This window comes from Sorex fumeus, unplaced genomic scaffold (assembly GCF_029834395.1).
Source record: "Sorex fumeus unplaced genomic scaffold, SorFum_2.1 ptg000045l, whole genome shotgun sequence".
NCBI classification, from domain to species: Eukaryota; Metazoa; Chordata; class Mammalia; order Eulipotyphla; family Soricidae; genus Sorex; species Sorex fumeus.
Window position 1 is genome coordinate 16448227 of NW_026606102.1, and position 22424 is coordinate 16470650.

Sequence of the window (22424 nt, forward strand, 5' to 3'; positions counted from 1 at the left end):
CATTGGGGTTTTTTCTTTTAATTTTTACCTAGGTACCGATTTACCATATATTTAATCATGTTTCATGCATACGAATTTCCAACACCACTCTTTTGAAACATATAGTACGGTGTAATACTGCTTTTCTTCTGAATTACATATGGCACTGAATGTGCTCTGTACCTCTTCTGTTTTCACTTTGGGCCCTGGACTACTTATCAGATGGCATACTGACAATGACTTGATACAATCCAAGGAAATAGTGGAGAGATACTTCAGACAAACGATGCTCATGTTCACAGCATTTTGCCCATCTACCTTCTCTTCATTTACCTCTGCCAATTTACATACATATATTCTCACTGAGCAACGATTTGTGCCAGGTCTGGCTAGGCAGTTCTTTGAAAAATTTCAGAGAAATTTAACTGCTTTGACTAGAGGTACACATTTAGTTAGTAGAAGGAAGAGAATTACTACTATTAGGTTGATGAGAATAACAGTGATATCTATTATAAAATGCCTATTCCAGTCCTAGATACTGTGCTAAGTATATTTGTCAATTTATTTCAACTTGCAATAATCTAGTAATGAGGTATTTTCCCCATTTTGAGATAAAATTGATCTGTTAAAAGAGGTCAAGGACCTCCTCTCTAAAGTGCCACCAAAATTAATTGGCAAACCTAGCACTCAAATCAAGTCTGTTTATATTTGAGACCCATGACCTTTTCACTGTTGTGTGTCAAGGAAAGAGTGGTGACTAGAATCCAAGTTATTTGGCCAGAGCATGAATGTCCAGGCCCCAGTACCACACAGAGCCAAGGCTACCAGGCAGTGCATTTCTGAATGCCAATTTAATATATCTTTCCAAATGTCATTTACACTTAAAGTGGAGAAAGAAAAAAGTTTCTTTCCCGTGTTTCACTTTAGAGAGCTCTTTTGTTAATTACTGACACTACAGCTACCAAGAGAGTAGCTCATATGATTTGCCTCTAATTTTGATCACGAGTGTTATTTTCACGAGTTTTAGTGTCCAGTTTTTTTAACTTAGGTTCCTCCACATTTTGGCATAAGTTGTTCATTTTTATAGGGGAATAATTTTCAAGTTATGAATATACCTTGTGGTATTCATTCTTATACATATGGATTATTTCTGCCTTCTGACTGCTATAAATAATGATGCAGTGAGTGCCTTATAGCTATAATTGTATTGAATGTAAAGTGGTATATCTATAGTTTTGATGTACATTTTCCTAATGATGTTGAACATCTTTTTATGTGCTTACAGGCCATTTGTCTCACTTCTCTTGAGAAATGTCTTAATTCTGATATTTGTAAAATATGAGATCCTATTTTAAAATTGTAAATTGTAAATAAGGTTATCAGAATAGTCTATGCCCTATGAAAACTTTCAAGTAATACATTCTGAACTCCAGTTCCAGAAAATGAAAACCATATGATAACCAAAAAAAAAAAATTTTTTTTTTCTTTTTTGGTTTTTGGTGGAGTTTTGCCCCACGCCTGCCAATACTCAGGGCTTTCTCCTGGTTTTGCACTCAGTGGTCATTTATGGTGGGGGTTGGGAGACCATTACGTGGTTCCACAGATTGAATCTGGGTCAGCACATGCAAGGTAAGTACCCTACCTACTGTACTATCATTCCAGCCCAGGATGAAAATTATTTTTAAAAGAAAGTCTTCCACTTCCCAAACTAAAAATGAAGTTAAGGCAGTTTCTTACATTTTTTTCTGGTGAATTAATGAATTCATCTCTTTAAGAGTTAATTTTTTTTTTACTTTGATTGGGGAGATAGCTCATGGGTCAGGATAAGCATAAGAATTCAGTTCAGTCTCATTCATATGGGCCCGCAAATATTTCTTTGGAGGTCCACACAAAGTAACAGAATTTACTAAAATCTCTTCTTGTTCTGTTCTCATACTAAGTGCTTACTTGGAAAATACACTTTGTTTTGGACACAGTTTTTTTTAATTTGGCTTTAAATTATTTTTATTTATTTATTTATTTTGCTTTTTGAGTCACACCTGGCGATGCACAGGAGTTACTCCTGGTTCATGCACTCAGGAACTACTCCTGGCGGTGCTCAGGAAACTATATAGGATGCTGGGAATCAAACCTAGGTCGGCTGCCTGCAAGGCAAAAGCCCGACCCGCTGTGCTATTGCTCCAGCCCCAAATTATTTTTTAAAAATGTTTTACTCAACTATGAATAACTTTATAACTCTCAGTGCTTTAATGTTTAAAAAAAAAGGTGGGAAAAAAGTGTTTTAATACCATCAACCAGGATTTTATTTTTCATTTAACCCAATTTAAAATATTTGAATATAATGAAGGCATATAGACTCATTTACTTGTTTTAGAATATCAAATTATTTATAACATCTCTGTCTTACAGAAATATTGGGGCTAGATTGCCTGCTTTGATAATTCGGAGCGTACATTAATTGTTTTCCTAGTTCAATTCAATCCGTGTTTGCTAAATACCTGCTATATGCTAGGCAATATGCCCAGTCATCAGCATGAAGTTACCTAACAAGTTATTATTTATGCAGATTATGTTACAGAAGGTAGTACTGGATGTAGCACTCTATCGGACGGTTATTTCCTTACTCCTGTTCTTTTTATTTCTTTCACAGCTTTTGGTCATGGTGCATATTCATGATGTTAGATGTATTGGTCAGTAAGGGACCATACCGTGGTACACCTCAGGGGTCTTTGGAACCTGTACCATAGATTCTAGATACACAGAAGCATTATCATCTGGGCTTATGTGATCACAACACTCTATAACATTTACACATTGAAACTGTTGGGTGGATGATAATTTCTCAAAATTTGTCTCTTTCAAGTTACATGTGATGGTCAGAAATCAAACTGGGTTTGATGCTCACAAGGGGAAATTAAAATAAGTATTTCATTTGGCTATTTATACTTTTAAGCTCTGCTGCTCTACTGTATTTTCTGTTTTCTAGAATGACACCTTAGCTTTCTTTTCCTTTATTTTTATTTTTTATTCATTGTATCACTGTATCACTGTCATACCACTGTTCATCAGTTTACTCCAGCGGGCGCCAGTAACATCTCCATTCGTCCCAGCCCCGAGATTTTAGCAGCCTCTCCTTATTAGCCTTTCCCAACGACCGTACTGGAGACTCAGGGTCAGGGGAATGGGACCCGTTATTGTTACTGCTTTTGGCATATCGAATATGCCACAGGTCACTTACCAGGCTCTGCTGTGCAGGCGGCATACTCTCAGTAGTTCAGGGCTGTGTGGTGAAGGATCACTCCTGGCACTGCTCAGGAAATTACATGTAGTTCCAGGTCTAACAGGGATCAGTGACAGGCAAGGCAGTTGTCCCTTAACCCCTGTACTATCTGGCTCAGCAAGTTTTGGACAGATAGAAATAGTGGTGCTTAATGAATAATTGTAAGAGGGAAATGAAAGGAAGAGGAGGGAGGAAAGGAAGCATGCTAGCAGGGTCAGGAAGTCCTCTCACAACAGGTGCCACATTTTGTGGCAGAAATCCTTGTACTTCACGGCCTTTCATATCTATCTGTGCAAAAGTCTGTTTTAAAACAGAGCTATTTACTTAGGATGCCTTTATTATAAACTATAGTTGTGCTCAAAGGGCTTCCGGCTGTGACAGCTTTTAGAAGGTTCTTTTGTTGTGTGTACACTTTGTCAAACAGGTCATTTCTGCCTAGCCACTTAATTTCATTGACTCAGATGAGCCACTTTGTAGATGGTCTCTTTTTACTTCTTGATTTTTTACTGGAAACAATCAACATTTCTTTTTACCTTGAAAGTACCTTAGAAGTTCAGCTCGTTTGTTTAAAAATAACTGAAAAGGAAACATTTACATCAGACCACGCAACTTACTGACAGGGCTAGGACTTGAACAGATACCCTATTATCTTCCCCAGTAACTTAAAAAATAGAAGACATTATATTAAAAAAAGCAGGTCAGCCATGACCAAATGACCTATTAAGTGGTCACTTTATACAAATATGTAGACAAAAAGAAATTTACAGAGTAATTAAGTAGACAAACACAAGTATGTACAGAAAATAGATAAATTATGTCTTGTGAGACTGATTATCACTGATCATAGCAAATTCGAAGTATATAGACCAAAGGGGGAAATGCCCACTTGGAATTAGTTAAATTATGTTTAAATTGTATTTTTGTATATTTAAAATAGAAATTTTAACAAATCTCTGAGTAAAAATGTTGGGTTTTGTGTTTTTGTTTTGTTTCTCAGGGGATGCAAGTGCCAGGGATGGAATTAGCAACTGCCTTACCGAGCTATAGCCTCAGCCCATCTAAGTAGCAATTTTTTGTTTTATTTTGTTTTAATGTTTTTTTAATTAATTTATTTATTTTTTCTTTTTGCTTTTTTCTGTCACACCCAGCAATGCTCAGGGGTTACTCCTGGCTCTACTCTGCACTCAGGAATCACACCTGGCAGTGTACAGTGGACCATGTAGGATATCAGAGATTGAACCCAGGTTGGCCACCTGCAAGGAAAACACCCTACCCACTGTACTATCGTTCCAGCCCCCCAAGTAGTTTTTTACTCCCACTTCTATTCATTTGTAGTCATGTATTACGTGAATTATTTGTACTGTTTGTGATCTCTTAGGATAAGCAATGTTTGTTTCAACCATAGATAGAATAGCAGTTAACTTCAGACCAGCAACATCTAAATCTCCCTTATATTTTATTGAAGATTTGGAAATAACTGAAATTTACTGATTATAACCAGAGATTATAGAATTACTTGAATCATTGAAACTAAAAGGTTAAGCTTTAGGTTGGTAAGTCTTAAATAGACATTAGAGAAAACACCAGTGGCGGAGATCTAAACATAAATTCAGTACTGGAAAAAAAACCAGTTGATTAGAAGGAAAAAAAATTTAATGTTTTTTTTTTGGTTTGTGTTTGTTTGTTTGTTTGTTTTGCTTTTGGGGTCACACCCAGTGGTGCTCAGGGACCATATGGGATGCTGGGAATCGAACCCGGGTCAGCTGCTTGCAAGGCAAACGCCCTCCCCGCTGTTCTATTGCTCCAGCCCTAAAAGAAAAAAATTTAAAGCATTGCTAAATCATGTGAAATTTTCATTTTTATAGATCAAAACAATAATGTTGATTTTTATATAATTCAGTCTATTTCATAAAAGAAAAAAAGGAATGTATATTTTATAGTATACTAGTATGTGAGTATAAATACTAAAGTATATGTTTCTTGGTTATGCTCAAGAATTTAAAATGAGAAATTCTGGTAGTTGAACTAACCTGTTAGGGTATTGTTTTGTTTTTATTGGTTTGGGGTTCAACCTGACAGTGCTGACACAGTGTTCAAGGAACCCTGTGGTACTAGGATTTGATTCTGGAGTTTCTACATGGAAAGCATGTGCTTCAGCCTTGAGTTAGCTCCCCAGCCCATGAATCATCTATCAGTTTCATATGAAATAATGATTTAAATGTAGGCAGGTTGTCTTGTCACTTCAGAAGCTAAAAATATTCTAAAAGATTTTCAACTTAGGTAAACACTTCATGAGTATGAATTGTGTGAGAATATACTCATTTGATAGCCAAACTTTACTGGTATAAATAAAGCGGGGTCTTTTGCTTTCAGTTTTTTCTATGCAGATCAGGGGATTTTTGCCCTCATCTTTTTCTCTCCCAATCCTTAATCATGGTGCTGACAATCTAAATTTGTCTTAGAAAAATCAGGAGAAAAGAGAACATAACAAATCATATGAAAATAGACTCAAGTGCTTTGCTCGGCAGTTTGTACACTATTGCATTTAACTCTCAGAACACTGTGAGAAAACAAATAGTATTTCTCGAGAGGTTCACTAAATTGCCCAAGGTCACACCATTTTTAAGTGCTTACCTAGACTTCACTTTTCTTTGTAATATATATCATGCTGTCTATCTTACTTGCTTGTTTATATTCCATACATAAAAAGTACCTTGTCTTATTACTAATTCTTGTACGAATAAGAGAGGGATTATTTTGACTCTTTTTTCTTTAAAAATATATGGTAACTTGCACTTGAAACGTTTCTTTTTAAGGATGAACGTGAAGCCAGAGAGAACGTGAAAAGAGAGCAAGATGAAGCCTATCGCCTTTCTCTTGAAGCTGACAGAGCAAAGGTATGCTTGGTTCAAGGTAGTTCTAGATTAATGAACTCCGTCCTAAGTAGTCTCCCCTTTCTTTTTTTTTAAAGTACTCTTTTGTCATTTTGGTCCCTAAAAATGTGTTTGCAATGGTAAAAATGAGATTAACAGAATAAAATTCTATCCCTGGTTTGTAAAGTATGGTTTTTTTTTCTTTTTTGGGTCACGCCCAGCAATGCCCAGGGGTTACTCCTAGCTCTGCACTTGCACTCAGAAATTACTCCTGGTGGTGCTTGGGTGACCATATGGGATGCCAGGGATTGAACCTGGGTCAGCTACTTGCTAGGCAAATGCCCTACCTGCTGTTCTATCACTCTGGCCCAACTATGGTCCTTTTGACAAGATAAAATTTACTTTAAAGAGAATCATAAAAATGAACCTTAAAAAAATAGGTTAAGGGGCTAGAGCAGTAGCACAGCAGGTAGGGAATTTCCCTTCATGTGGTGGACCCGGATTCAATTCCCAGTATCCCATATGGTCCCCTGAGCACCACCAGGAGTGATTTCTGAGTGCAGATCCAGGAGTAACCCCTGTGCATTGCTGGGTGTGACCCAAAAATCCAAAAAAAAAAAAAATAGGTTAGTATGTATTTTTTTAATCAATCTGTGATAAAATCTAGCAATTTGGAGTTGGGGAAGTTTGGGCAATTTCTGACGGTACCAAAGGGGAAGGTGGAGGGTGGGGGCGAAGATGTTTATTCCCAGCTAATGATCCCAGATCGCTCCCAGCAATGCTTAGAGGAGTATATATAAGGGATAAGGCAAGTGCCTTAATCCCCGTACTAGCTTTCCAGCCCAACCTAGAAAGTTTGTTTGTTTGTTTTGGGGCCACACCTGGTGATATTCAGAACTTACTCCTGGCTCTGTTCTTAGGGATCACTCCTGTTGGGCTCAGGAGACCATGTGAGGTGCTGGGTATTGAACCCTGGTTGGTCACTTGTTGCAAAGAAGGATTGCATCTGTGAACTAGATAAAGAAAAAAAAGTGGAGGAGTAGAGTAAGAATATGCACTAGCAGTAAGATTCAGAAAGTCTGGGTGCAATATGGAGTCTGATGTGAACAGAACTTGGAGTTTAGAGTAACATGGTAGACCAGTGACGAGAAGACCAGATAGCACAAATGGTCAGAAAGGAACACCAGAGAAGGTTTCTTAAGATCTTTAATGACACATTATTCAGAGCTACCCAGATGTTTAAATAGAAACCCAGTATAATCAGAGAGCAGTGCTTTGTTAATGCTTATTTCCTTTCTTGTTACAGAAAGAGGCACTTTCATTGCCACTATGTACCTCTTGGCCAAGCTATGGAGGAGCTCTTTTTTGTTGTTATGTTTGTTTCTTTTTAAAATGAGTCCATATTTATTGAATACTGACTCACTTTTTTTTTTTATTGACAGAGAGAAGCTCATGAGAGAGAGATGGCAGAACAGTTTCGTTTGGAACAGATTCGCAAAGAACAAGAAGAGGAACGAGAGGTAGAGCATCATAATTTTTACAAAAGTTATTCAGAAACTGGTCTCATTTTCATTACTTTTAATACTGAGGCTTTTAATATCCAACAGTTTTCTTCCTTTTACTTTTCCTGCAGTCAAGTTAGAATGTAGACTTAGCCTTCCCTTAAGTATCATTCCTGAGCCAGAGTGATAGTACAGTGAGTAAGGCATTTGCCTTGCACATGACTGACCTGGGTTCAATCCTCGGTATCCCATATGGTCCCCCAAGCACCGCCAGGAGTAATTCCTGAGTGCAAAGCCAGTAATTCCTGAGTGCAAAGCATCGCTGGGTGTGACCCAAAGAGAGAAAAAAAAATAAAGTGTCATTTCTAATTTGTTATAAGGAAACCTTAAAAAACTTGCTATCACCCTAGTTTATATTGTCTCTTTTTCAGTTCCTTTCTCCTGTTGTTGCCTAATACTCTCTCCTTCCTGCTTATCATTCCATGGTAAGAATATGAAGGCTGCATTTTTCTCTGTCTACTTTCAAGCTTCACTTTCCCCAGAAGTAGGCATTATCAGTTAGTCTGCAACATCTTGTACTTGGCCCTTAAATAATAGAAATTAATTCATCTTGGCTGATTTTCATTCCCCTTATTTCATGCCATATCTATAGTAATATAAAGAACTTTTCACTTACTCATTTTGCAAATATTTTTGAATAATTACTGTTCACCCAGATACATTAGGGGTAGGGATACAAAAGTAGCCCTGCCCTCTAGTAACTGATCGTAAGGGCCAGAGAGCTAAAATAGCAGGTAGGGCACTTGCTTTATATGCAGCAGACCTAGATTCAATCCCCAGCACCGCATAGGATCTCCTGAGTCGCGCTAGGAGTTTCCTAAGCAGTTTCCTAAGCACAGCTGGGTTTGGCCCAAAAACAAACAAACAACAACAAGAAACAAAAACAGTTCATCTTTGGCCCCAAAATATAGGATGGAGAGTGAAAGAAAAAGAATGGAGGAGAGGAGATAAGAAGCAATGGAGAGCAGGTCAGGGGAATTTAAGTACATCGATGGTGTTAAGGAACAATAGAACCAAATATCCAAACACACTGAAATCATGAAATTTAAATTCTAATAACCAAACTTAAAAAGGTGTCTGTCGAGAGGGTAGTGGGGCAGTGGGAAGTGTATGATAGGGAACATTAGTGGAGGGAAGTTGACACTGATGGCGGAATCAGTACTAGAACATTGTATGTCTAAAACTCAACTATGGATAACTTTGTAAATCACGATCGCAGTCATCCTGTTGTTCGTCGATTGCCTCGAGCAGGCACCAGTAACATCTCCTTCGTCCTCCCCCTGAGATTTCAAAGTGCCATATTCAAGGCTCTTTCAGGGTTAGGAGAATGAGAATGGTATTTATATATTGGGTACGCTACCGGGAGTTTGCCAGACTCTGCCGTGTGGGCAGGTTACATTCGTAACTTTGTAAATCATGGTGCTTTAATAAATTTATTTTTTAAAATTACAGTCCGTACATAAAATTTCTCTAAAGTTCAGCGGGATTAAAAAGGGAAAAGTCAAATGACTTCCTTAGATGACTTCACAGAAAAAGGCTTTTAGAACTTTATTCTAGATTTAGGATTAAAGGCAAGATGCACTTATTAGAGGAGGAAGCTATCTAACAAACAGTAGAGTGGCATGGCAACCCCTCATTGGACTGAGGAAAACGTCATTATTCTTGGTCAAAGGATGTCACCTATCATGTATTCAAAATGTTTGGGTTTTTTGGGGGTGGGGTGGGTGGTTTTGAGGTTTTGTTTTGTTTTGTTTTGAAGCCACACCTTTAGTACTCAGAAGCTACTCACAGCCCTGTACTCAGGGTCACTCCTGGCTCTGTTTCCAGGACTCCTGCTTTCAAAGCATATGCTCAGCCTCTTGAGCCCCCAGAACGCTTTTTGAACAGTTGTGCTGAATGTTGAAAGAGAAGAAAAGGATATTAAAATATTTGCTCTCCACGTGAAGTTATTACATCTCATAGAAAAGATACAAGGTGTCAGTGAGAACAGCAAATTAGGACTAGTAAAATAGTACCATGGGTGCTTGGTTTGCTGACCTGGGTTCAGTCCCCAACACTCCATATGGTCCCCTGAGCACCATCAGAAGTAGCTCATGAGCACCAAGCTAGGAGTACCTCCAGGTGTGACCAAAAAAAGGAAAAAAAGATCAGAAAATTCAGGGGGAAATATGCTAATAACACAGGAAAAATAGAAAATATTTGGAAAGTTTGGTGGTAGATAGTCAAAATTTTTTACAGCTTTGAGAACCAGGCAAGGAAATAGAAATGATATTGAGCCACATATTGACAGGTATAAAATTTCACTGTTTAAAAATAAAATTTGATCCTTTTACAAATCTGTGAAAGTGCTTTTCACAAATGTACACAGTACTACACCTAATATCTGTAACTTTTCATATTCTCAGTAATGGAAAATCAAAATATTTTGTGTAATATCTCTGTATTAAGTAGTCTGCCAAGTACTTTACATGTATTTTCTCTTTGACCATTAAAACAATCACGGCTTCTCATAGAGTTTTCTCTTTACTGGGAAGAGAATTAAAGCTCATGGAGAAGACACAGAAACAGTAACTACTGAGATTCTCACCTAGGGCTATTGAACTGCAAAGCTCTCCACGCTCCTTGGCTTACTTCCACTATAAGATCATGTATGTGTCAATAGGAATCATGTATTATGCACAATTCCATAAATATTTTTATAAGAAATATTTGTATGAGGTTTGATTTTTCTCAGCACTTACAAAAGTAGGACTGTATTTCATGCGCTCTCTCTCTGTCTGTCTGTCTCTCTCTCTCTCTCTCTCTCTCTCTCACACACACACACACACACACACACACACACACACACACACAGAGATATCCAGAGTTCACTTATATTTTGGAGTTAGAGCTTAATAGCATATGTACTTTCTTCCTGTCATTTGCCAAATATACCTTGGGTTAAAAATTTCTCTCTAAATGTAAATAATGCCTGTTTTCTCATCAAAGACCCCATAAATATCCTTTAGCATACCTCAGTATATATTCCAGCAGTCAGCATGTACAGGCTTAGATGTACAGGCAGGAAGTCATATTTTGCAAAGTGGTCATTACTTAAACTTGTCTATCGATATACTCCCCCAAAAGTAAGTTCAGGCTATACTAAGTACTTTACCCTCATTCCTCATGAAGTTACAATAGAAGTCTCTTAATAAATCCCACTATTAAGAAATTCAATGATGTACAAATTACTACTTAATTAAATTCAGTCTTATCTATATTTATTTGGAAAGGGGAGGATTTGGGCCACATCTGGCTGTGCCCAGGGCTTACTCATAGCTGTGTGCTTAGAGATCACTCCTGGAGGGGTCAGGGAATTGTATAAGGTACTGTAAATTAAACCCGGTCATCCGTGTGCATTACAAGCACCTTACGTGTTGTAATATCTCTCTTGCCCTTTCCATATTTATTTGATCCTTTTTTTCATGGAACATCAGTTAACATATTTCAACATACGAATATACAATAAACTTCCCATTGTGAAAAGCTGGTATTGCACAATCTATGAAGAAACTGAGACCCAGATAGATTATACAGTTTGCCTGTGGTCACCAAACTGGTTAGACATAACCGGGACCAGAAGCCAAGTCACCTGACTTTTCACCGTAACACTGCATCTCCTTCTAACCAGAAATCCTAACCCATGTAATTATATTGAGAAAAAAGAGTAGTTTTATTATTTTGATTATCTCCAGTATTTCAATAACCTTTAGAGAAAGTGAAGTATTGAATAGTCAAATCACCTCGGTTAGAGGGAAATTCCTTAGTGGCCTCATTTTGCCTGGTGGAAACTGTTGAAGTGAAATTAGTAAAATCTAGGAAGGCCAGATTTTGATCCGATCATTAGCTATGAGAAGTAGAAAGGCTGTGAAAGAAGACTTTTTAAAGAAAAAATCAAGTGACAACAACAATCTCCTCTATTTTACTAATTACATATTTACTTTTTCTAAAACTAGTTTCAGGTTAACATATAAATAAATTCACTTCTAGTGAACTTAAAGAAATCAGAACATATTTGGAAAGAAGCCAAAGGCTGTACAGAGGAGGTCACCCATAAATATTCTCTACTACTTATAAATATTAAAAGGATTTATTTCTCACCACTTGGTCTGGAGGCAGGGGATGGAGGAAGGATAGTGATATCAGTACAAATGGCAAACAAAGGAAGATAAAACTGAAGATAAGATTAATATCTTGACAGTAGATAATGTAGCACAAGGTTTCTGTATTTGGGCTTAAGTGAACCATAAAATTAATTATCCGATGGTCTTGGACTAAAATAAAGGAAAATATGATTGTTTACAAGTGTCACTGTGTCTCTGATATCAGATAAATGCTCTTGGAAATTGTTTAAGATTTTTTTTTCAAGCACTATGACCTTTGAGCAATGTTTCCTATAATAATAATGCAAATTTATGAGTAAAGTAAAGGCCCTCCCGTTGATCATCGATTTGCTCGAGCGAGCCCAGTAACGTCTCCATTGGAGACTTTGTTATTACTGTGTTTGGCATATCGAATACGTCGCGGGGAGCTTGCCAGGCTCTGCCGTGTGGGCGAGATACTCTCGGTAGCTTGCCGGGCTCTCCGAGAGGGGTGGAGGAATCGAACTCGGGTCGGCCATGTTGGCTGCGTGCAAGGCAAACGCCCTACTGCTGTGCTATCACTCCAAGGCATCATTGCAAAGACCAAAATAATGCAATTTTATGACAGACCCACTCTTTTTCAGTTCATGTTTTTGGGCACCAAGTGTTTCTCAGGAGCTGATCTTAGCTCTCTGCTGAGCAGTCATTCCCAGCAGTGCTTAGGGAAATATGTGGTGCCAGATATTGATTTGGGCACTTACATGCAAAGCATACATTTAGCTTATTGAGTGTTCTCTCTCTCTCTCTCTCTCTCTCTCTCTCTCTCTCTCTCTCTCTCTCTCTGGACCCTGACAGTCCATTTAATAGGTGGATTTGGGAGTTAGAGAGAAAGTACAGAGATTAAGGGACTTGCCTTGAATATGGCTGCCAGTAGTGGTTCAGATCTTGGCACTACATACGGTGCTCCAAGCACTGCCAGATGTGGTCCCGAGAACAGGTATGGATCCTGATGAAAGGTTTTGTTGTAATCCCAAAATCAAAAATCACAAAGGATGAATTTTGTAGTAGCACTGTCCTCCCGTTGTTCATTGATTTGCCCGAGCAAGCACCAGTAACATCTCCATTGTGAGACTTGTTACTGTTTTTGGCATATCAAATATACCACAGGGAGCTTGGATTTTGTAGTAACTAGAGAAATTTGTAAACTGCATATCTTTTCAAAGACTTCGTGAATATTTTTTTTTGTCACTGAAGGGTTGTTTTTTTTTTTTTTAACCTCTTTTTTGGGGAAGAGGTAGTTGGAAGGGGCGGAGGGGGTTCTACCAAGCAGCATTCAGGTGGCCTGAGGTCCACTCCTGGTGATACTTGGCCAAACAGACCAAATGGGTCAGAGCTAAGGCCAAATGAGGGGACATTGTACAGGACCAGCAGTGTGGTCTCCAAGACCACCCCAGCACAAGGGCTACATCTGGTGATGCTTGGGAGTTGTGTGCTAGCAGGGATTAAAGATAGGACGTCTCTAAGGCCTCTGCCCTTAAGGAGCTCACTGTTTAATACAGGCAAGTAGTGACTAAACGGAAAAGATACTGTTCATTACAGAAAAAACATTGAAATGACACAAAGTGCTGAAAATATTTGACGAGATAATTTTTGACTTGCATGACCATAATAGATTTCACAAAGAGGATTTGGAGGATTGATAAACTGATGATTATAGATGGTACAGGAGAGTGTCTTGGATCACTCAGTAGATGATTGGATGGATGGAAAAGAGTAGGCAAGGAAGGAGTTAACAATTTACAAAAGGGAAAAGACATGAGGACTTACTAGGAAACAGAAAAGTTTGTATTTTTGCCTTTTTACTCAATTGTTTCTTTGTATGCCTTGATGCTTTTACCAGGTACAATATACTGCAATATACTGAGTAATGTTTAATACCATAAAATGAGAACAGAACAGAAGACAATGGCATTAGAAACATTGGCACTTTGCCTTTAGTTTTTTTATCTGAGCTTTACAATCACCTGCAAGATAGTAAGGGAGATACCGTTACCATGTTACAGATGAAAAAAGTAAGATAATAGCAGGATTTAAAAGCTTATTTTAAAATTCTTACCTAACCTTTGGCTGGTAAAAAGTAAAACCAGAGTTCCTGTCTGGTATTCTTTCATGCATTTGAAATAATGTGTGGCTGAATCAGTGGATTAATGAGCAAGTTCTGTTGGCTCTGTCTTCATTGAGGCAGGACTGTGAATAGATTATTATGGTAAAATTGCTTTTTAAAATTTGTATAGGCCAGAGAGATAGCTGAAAGACAGGAGTATACAGGATCCTGAGTTTGACCAGCAGCACTGTATGACTTCTCAAACACCAGTTTATATTTATATGTGTGATTTAATGCTGTATTGTTTACTTCTTAAAGATTATTTCACTGCCATCATCTTCACCATCTATTGAGCAGTTTGTTCTAAACTCTCCTGAACATTTTACAAACATTATCTAATTAAATCTCTATAACCACTTAATGAGTATGTTTCAAGACATATATTTATCTTCTTAGCATTAAAGAGACCTTTTAACCAGTTTCTTAAATCATTCCAATTTGAAATATTTTGCTGTTGTCGTTTGAACTAAGAATCATTCTAGTCTAAACAGACTAGAAATTCTAGTTTCATGGTATCCAGATCACAACATACAAATTATTCTGTATATTTAAAAGTCACGGGCTGGAGCGATAGCACAGTGGTAGGGCATTTGCCTTACACGCAGCCAACATGGCCAACCGAGTTCGATTCCTCCACCCCTCTCGGAGAGCCCAGCAAGCTACCGAGAGAATTACAGGCCGATATCCCTGATGAACACAGATGCAAAGATCCTCAACAAAATATTGGCAAATAAAATCCAACGACTCATCAAAAAGATCATACACCATGACGAGGTAGGAATGTAAGGATGGTTTAACATTTGCAAATCAATCAATATAATTCATCATATCAATAAAAGATAAAAACCATATGATCATATCAATAGATTCAGAGAAAGCATTTGACAAGATCCAGCACCCATTAATGATGAAAACTCTCAGCAAAATGGGTATCAAAGGAACTTTCCTCAATATAGTCTAAGCCATCTACCACAAGCCCATGGCAGGTATCATTCTCCATGGGGGAAAAACACTAAAGCCTTCCCTCTAAGATCGGGCACAAAACAAGGTTGCCCATTTTCGGCACTCCTATTCAATATAGTACTGGAAGTCCTGGCCGTAGCAGTTAGGCAAGAAAAAGATATCAAGGGCATAAAGATAGGAGAGGAAGAGGTCAAGCTAACACTATTTGCAGATGATATGATACTATACTTAGAAAACCCTAAAGACTCTACAGAAAAGCTCCTAGAAACAATAGACCGGTTTAGTAAAGTGGCAGGCTACAAAATCAACACCCAAAAGTCCATGGCTTTCTTATATACAAATAACAAAAGAGAAGAAAGAGACATTAGGAAAAAAATCTCGTTCATGATAGTACCTCAGAAAATCAAGTACTTGGAATCATCTTAACCAAAGAGGTGAAGGACCTATACAAGGAAAATTACAAAACACTACTTCAAGAAATAAAAGAGGAGACTAGAAAACGGAAACACATCCCCTGCTCATGGATAGGGAGGATTAACATTATCAAAATGGCAGTAATGGCCAAAGCACTATACACAAATTTAATGCAGTTCCAATCAGGATACCCATGACATTTTTCAAAGAAATAGACAAAACACTCCTGAAATTCATATGGAACAATAAATCCCCACAAATAGCTAAAGCAATCCTTGGGAAAAAGAAGATGGGTGGCGTCACCTTCCCTAACTTCAAACTGTACTACAAAGCAGTAGTAATTAAAACAGCTTGATATTGGGTTAGAAACAGACCTGAAGACCAATGGAACAGAGTTGAATATTCTGTCACAGACACCCAAATATATGGCCACTTAATCTTTGACAAAGGAGCAAGAAATGTGAAGTGGAACAAGGAAAGCCTCTTCAAGAAGTGGTGCTGGGAAAACTGGATAGCTACCTGCAAAAAAAATGAACTCTGACCTCTGTCCAATACCAGGCCTTAGAAAAGTCAGGTCAAAGTGGATTAAAAACCTCAATATCAGACATGAATCCATAAGGTACATAGAGGAAAATGTAGGCAGAACCCTTCATGACATTGAAGCAGTGACTTCATATCTCAAAATAGAACTAAAACTTTGACTGTGATTTCCAATAAAAATTTCTGTAGTGTTAAGAAATAGTACAGCGGGTAGGGCGTTTGCCTTGCATGCAGCCAACATGGCCAACCTGAGTTCGATTCCTGCACCCCTCTCAGAGAGCCCGGCAAGCTACCGAGAATATCTCGCCAGCAGGGCAAAGCCTGGCAAGCTACCTGTGACGTATTCGATATGCCAAAAACAGTAACAACAGGTCTCACAATGGAGACGTTATTACGCCCGCTCAAGCAAATCGATGAACAATGGGGGGGACAGTGCTACAGTACTACAGTTAAGAAATTGACCAGTTGATTGTAACATTTACATGAAAGACTTTGGGAGCTGCTCAGTGGCAGACCACCTGCAAATGTGAAGCTGCATGTTTGGCATGAATGGACTATTATTCCAGAAGTGTTGCCATTTGGATGCTGTCCTTTGGCATCCCCAGCACCAAAACCAAGTATGTATGTGTGATTTCTGATCATCTCAACAATAAAAACAAGGAAAGAAGATAGAGAAAGACATAGATTTCAAAAAGTTAAAGATGGTAGACCTATGATAGCCAAAACAATCTTGAAAAAGAAGAATAAAATGATAGGACTTATATTTCCAGAATTTAAAACATAAAATAATTAAGACACTTTGGGAATTGGCAAAGAATAGACTCATAAATCAATGAAACAGAGAAAAAGTAAAGAAATATGCTGTCACATGTCAATTGATTTTCGACACTCAATGGCATTTCAAGTAAGAATGATAGTCTTTTCAATAAATGATACTGCAACTATTAATAGACAGTAGACAAACATGTGCAAAAAAAATTTAACACAAAATAATTTTTAGAACTTCCAGTGAAGACTGGGGGATATGACTCAAGTGGAGATCTGGCGTTCCTTTCATATACTGCGGGGCCTCTTAACCACACCAGGTATGGGCCCCATACTTCTAGTTCTAGAAAAAAGCACAATTGAATTCTTTACTACCTTGAGTTAAGCAAAGGTGACTTAGATCTAACTTTAATGCACAGTCCATAAAATAGTCTATCAAAGTTAGACTTCATCAAAATTAAGAACCTCTACTGTTCAAAGTAGGCTGGAGCAATAGCACAGCAGGTAGCACAAGTGGGCTGGAGCGATAGCACAGCGGGTAGGGCGTTCGCCTTACATGCGGCCAACATGGCCGACCTGAGTTCGATTCCTCCGCCCCTCTCGGAGAGCCCGGCAAGCTACCGAGAGTATTCGATATGCCAGACACAGTAACAACAAAGTCTCCAATGGAGACATTACTGGGCCCGCTCGAGCAAATCGACGATCAACGGGAGGGCCTTTACCTTTACCTTACTGTTCAAAGAACAACTGAAAATTTAAAAAGAGCACAGGACCTCAGAGCTTTTTATTCTGTCTCATTTTGTTTGAGGGCCACACCCAACTGTGCTCAGGGTTTATGACTGACTGCAGTCAGAGATCATTCCTTGCAGCTCTCAAGAGACCATATGTGGTGCAAAGGTCAAACCCAAGTCTGGCACATACAAGGCAAGCAAGCACCTTCCCTATTGTACTATGTCTCAGCCAGGATCCCAGTTCTTTCTTCAGCATCGCATGGCCTTTTGAGCATCTCTAGGCATAGCCTTGCAGATCCCTATGTACTGCGATGATGGCCCTGGTGGTCTGTAACACTATCAGGATTGAGCTGCACTTCACCCTCAGACCCTACTACTGAACTCTCTGGCCTCATTGACTGAGAATCACCTAGGGACTTGTGGAACCCTGAGCACTGCTTAGGAGGCCATCAGATATATGTGACGGCATGTCACAGACTGGAAGTCAAATATCTGATATCCAGAATACATGAAGAACTCTCAGAACTCACTAATAAAACAAATAATAAAAGTCTTTGAAAGGGCAAAATATTTAAACAGGTACTTTATTAAAGAAGATGCACACAAAGACAGAGAAGCACCTAAGAGGATGCACCGTGTTCTTAGACATTAGGGAAATGCAAATTACAACCATAGCAGAGGGGCCTGAATAATAGATAATATAGCAGGTAGGGTGTTTGACTTAAACACAGCCAACCTCGATTCGATCCCAGCATGCCATATGGTCCCCTGAGTCCTCCAGGATTGATCCCTAAGCTCAGAGCCTAGAATAAGCCCTGAGCAGCACCGGGTGACCTAAATGCCTCACCAATCCTCCCCCCTCTAAAAATAATAATAAATTTAAAAAAAAAACAGTAGATACACACCATTACAATGACTTTTTAATTTTATTTTTATCTTTTGGGATTTGGGGCCACACCTGGCAGTGCTCACGGGTAATTCCTGGCTCTGTGCTCAGGGGTCACTCTTGGCATTGTTGAAAGTGGCATAATTACAATGACTACAAAAGCTAAAAAGACAGTATCATGACCTGGCAAAACTGGGAAGCAATTGGAATTTTTATTAATCATGGAAATGCAAAATAATACATCTTTGTTGCAGAATAGCTTGGTACCTTCTTACAATGTTGAACATACACATACCATAATGACTCAGAAGTCTCACTTATTATTTAACAAAAATCTATATGAAGATGGTTATAGTATTCAATATGCCAAACACAGTAACAACAAGTCTCAAAATGGAGATGTTACTGGGCCTGCTCGAGCAAAATCGATGAACAGGAGGACAGTGTTTGTTTGTTTATAGTGACTTTATCTGTAGTCATAAAAAACTGGAGTAATTCAAATTTCCCTCAGCTGAAGGAGTAATGAAACTACGGAATCTCTATATAGCAGAATGCTACTGAGCAATAAATATGAAGGAACTACTGATCTCTTCAACATTGATTACTCTAACATCAGAAGGATATGTGACGTTAATGATTATGTTTATATAACTTTTTGCAAAGAGGAAAACCAGGCATGGAACAACAATGAGATATCATCTCACACACTGAGACTGGCACACATTCAAAAGAACAAAAACAACCAGTGCTGCATGGATGTGGGGAAAAAGGGACACCCTTTCACTATTGGTGAGAAAACCCACTAGTCCATTTATTGGAAAACAATATGGACAGTCCTTCAAAAACTAGAAATTGAGCTTCCATATGACCCCGCAATACCACTTCTGGGAATATATCCCAAAGATGCAAAAAAGCAGAGTAAAAATGACATCTGTACCTATATGTTCATTGCAGTACTGTTCACAATAGTCAAAATCTGGAAACAACCCAAGTGCCCTAGAACAGATGACTGGTTTAAAGAAACTTTGGTACATCTACACAATGGAATACTATGCAGCTGTCAGGAAAGATGAAGTCATGAACTTTGCTTATAAATGGTTAGACATGGAGAGTATCATGCTAAGTGAAATGAGTCAGAAAGAGAGGAACAGACATGGAAGAACTGCACTCATTTGTGGAGTATGAAACAACATAACATGAGGCTCACACCTAAGCATAGTAGATACACGGGATAGATAGATTGCTCCATAGCTAGAAACCTGCCTCATAAGGAAAGGGAAGAAGGCAGCTGGAATAGAGAAGGGATCACTAAGAAAAAGATGGCTGGAGGAATTGGTTGGGATGGGAGACGTGTACAGAAAGTAGATAAAGGACCAAACATGATAACCTCTCAGGGTCTGTATTGCAAACCATAAAGCCCAAAAGTAGAGAGAGAGTATGGGGAATATTGTCTGTCATGGAGGCAGAGGTAGAGTGGGAAAGAGGGGTTATACCAGGTGCACTGGTGGAGGGATGGGTGTTTGATCATTGTGTGATTGTAACCCACACATGAAAGCTTATAACTATCTCACGGTGATTCAATAAAATTAATTAAAAAATAAAAAGAAAACCAGGCATGAGCTAAGGGAGTGTTTGTGGGGTAAGAAAACAGTTCATTTTTTTCCATTTTTATTGAAGTATAATTGATAAATAGCACTATGTAAATTTAAGATGTATAGTATAGTGACTTGTCTATTGTGAAATGATTACCCCAGTAAATTTGGGTAGCATATTTTATATAGATATCAAAAAAGAAGTTTTAAAGTGTGGTGAAAAGTTAAGATCTACTCTCGTAACTTCAAATATGCAGGAGTGTTAACTATGTCATCTTGTTATATATTATAAGCTAGTACTTTTTTAGTTTATAAATAAAAGATTGTACATTTTGATGACCTTGATTGTTGATGATGATCATATAATTGTGTGCCTTTGTCAAAACTCATGGAACTATACATTTAAAAGGATGGATTTTACTGTATATGAATTATATCTTAATTTTAAACTAGGGAAAATCACTAAATGGGATACTCAAGGTTATATATGATCTGTTCACTTTTCTGATTCCTCTCAAAAACCAATGCCTACCACTTCCTCCCTTGTTCTTCTCCAGCTGCATTGACTGTCTGCAGTTCCTCAGTTAAGTCAGAATTAATTCAGCTTAGTTACTGCAACTTCTCTTGTGCTTCTTTCTCTCACACTTAACTCTATGTGACTCCCTGTTTCCTTTAGGCCTAGATTATTTGCTTATTGAGGCTTGTGGTATTTAAAACTGTACCCTTTATTCCCTTCTACAATTATTCCCTCCATTCTGTTCATAACATTTATCACTATGTGACAAACTAGATACTGTCCTTGTGTGTATCTGTTGTCTTTCTCTTACCCTATAAAACAAATGCTTCTTGTATTAGAAATGCTGTGTTCCCATTACCCAGAGCCATGCCTTCACATGAAAGTTGATCAATAAGAAATACTGGCATTAATGAATATTATCTTTTGCTTAAGTCACATTCTGCTTCAGCAAAATAGAAGTGTGTGTGTGTGGTGTGTTGTATGTTAAGCCAGTCTTTGGTTCTAATTGTAAGATACTGATATATATATATTATCCTTCCTATTTTAAAAAATGTGATTGTGCAGAAAGTTATTTATTTATTAAATTTTCTTCATTTGTTTTTGGTTTGGGGACAAGACCCGGAGAAGGTTAGGGCTTACTACCAGCTCTGTGCTAGGGTCATTTGTGGCAGTGCTCAGAAGATCATATGTGGTGCCAGGAATTCAAACGAAGTTTGGCAGGATGCAAGAAAAGTGCCTTAACCTCTGTACTCTCTATCCTCCAACCCCCACTTTTCTCAGGATATATCTTTATAATTTCACATTGAAAAGATTCCCATTTTTAGGATCGGGGATATCACTCAGTGGTAGAGTGTGTGCCTTTTTTTTTTTAACCCCTGTATTTGTGAGGTCCTGGATACAGTACAAGGAAAATGGGACAGAAACATAAGAAGTAATAATCAAAAAAGAGGGCCCCTCCCCAATTTTAGCCCTCAGATATGAGTGATCTGAATATTCATTCATATATTTCTAGTAAAACAGTAATTCAACTTATACTAGATTTTCTTCTTTTATTATAAACGTATGTTAATACAAATAAAAAACTATGTTTGTTGAACAAACCAAACTGAATTTTAACAATGATGTTTACTAAGACTGATAATAGATGTGTGGAGGTGTCCTTTATGTCATTGTTTTACAACAGTGTTTACTTAGATAGGCTTTTAGTCAGTATATTTGAAACAGAGCTACTGATGTATTTTTTGTTGTGTTCTCTATTGCCAGTAAAACATGGGTATTCAGATCCCGGGCTTGTCAGTTTACCTAATACATGTCTTCATTGTTTTCCACATCAGACTACTGGTGTGAGATATCTGAGTTCTGTTTTCGCTCTGGGGAAAGGCCCTGGAGACTGAGTGCATTGAGAAATAGCCATTGTCTGCACAATGAATAGGACAGTGAGTTACATTGTTTATGACTGTATTATAAATTGGTTGAGTTCAGATAATAATGTAGCATCTGTTGTTATACTATGCAGGAAAATGTCAAAATGAAAAGCAACTTGATGGTGGAATAAAGGGAGAATAGAAAGGGAAACCAGAAGATAATTTTATTAAGTTCTGGTTTTAAGTAGGTATAGCAGGGCCAGAGAATACATAGTACAGTCGATAAAGCACTTGCTTTTTCACAGCTGACCTGGGATTGATTGATCCCCTGTACCCCATAGTGTCCCCTGAGACCATCAAGAGTAAACTGAGTGCAGGCAGAAGTAAGCCTTGAGCATCGCTGAATGTATCCCAAGTGTTTTTTTTTAAAATAAAAGATGTAAAGGGAATAATAATGATAGTAATATCATTACTGTTAGCTGTTAAACATTTGTGGTGATACTCAGCCATCGAGTTCAATGCTAGGGCCTGAGGATACAGTGGAGCTTGATCCTGGCAATGCAAGGCACCACTAGGGCTACCCCAGCAGTGCTCAGGGACCTCCAAGGCTACACCCAGCAATGCACAAGGGACAAGGTGATGCTGGGCATAGAACTGAGCTACCAGTCTGGAA

The 22424-nt window shown here is 38.2% G+C and overlaps 1 protein-coding gene across 1 annotated transcript in view; it reads left to right on the forward strand.

Annotated features, from left to right (window-relative positions):
* FAF1 (Fas associated factor 1) overlaps positions 1-22424 on the forward strand; it is a 431446-nt gene that overhangs the window by 357131 nt on the left and 51891 nt on the right. Inside the window, exons 16-17 of the mRNA XM_056122297.1 lie at positions 6076-6156; positions 7575-7652. Of these exons, the coding sequence (XP_055978272.1) occupies positions 6076-6156; positions 7575-7652 (159 nt within the window). The remainder of the gene's footprint in view (positions 1-6075; positions 6157-7574; positions 7653-22424) is intronic.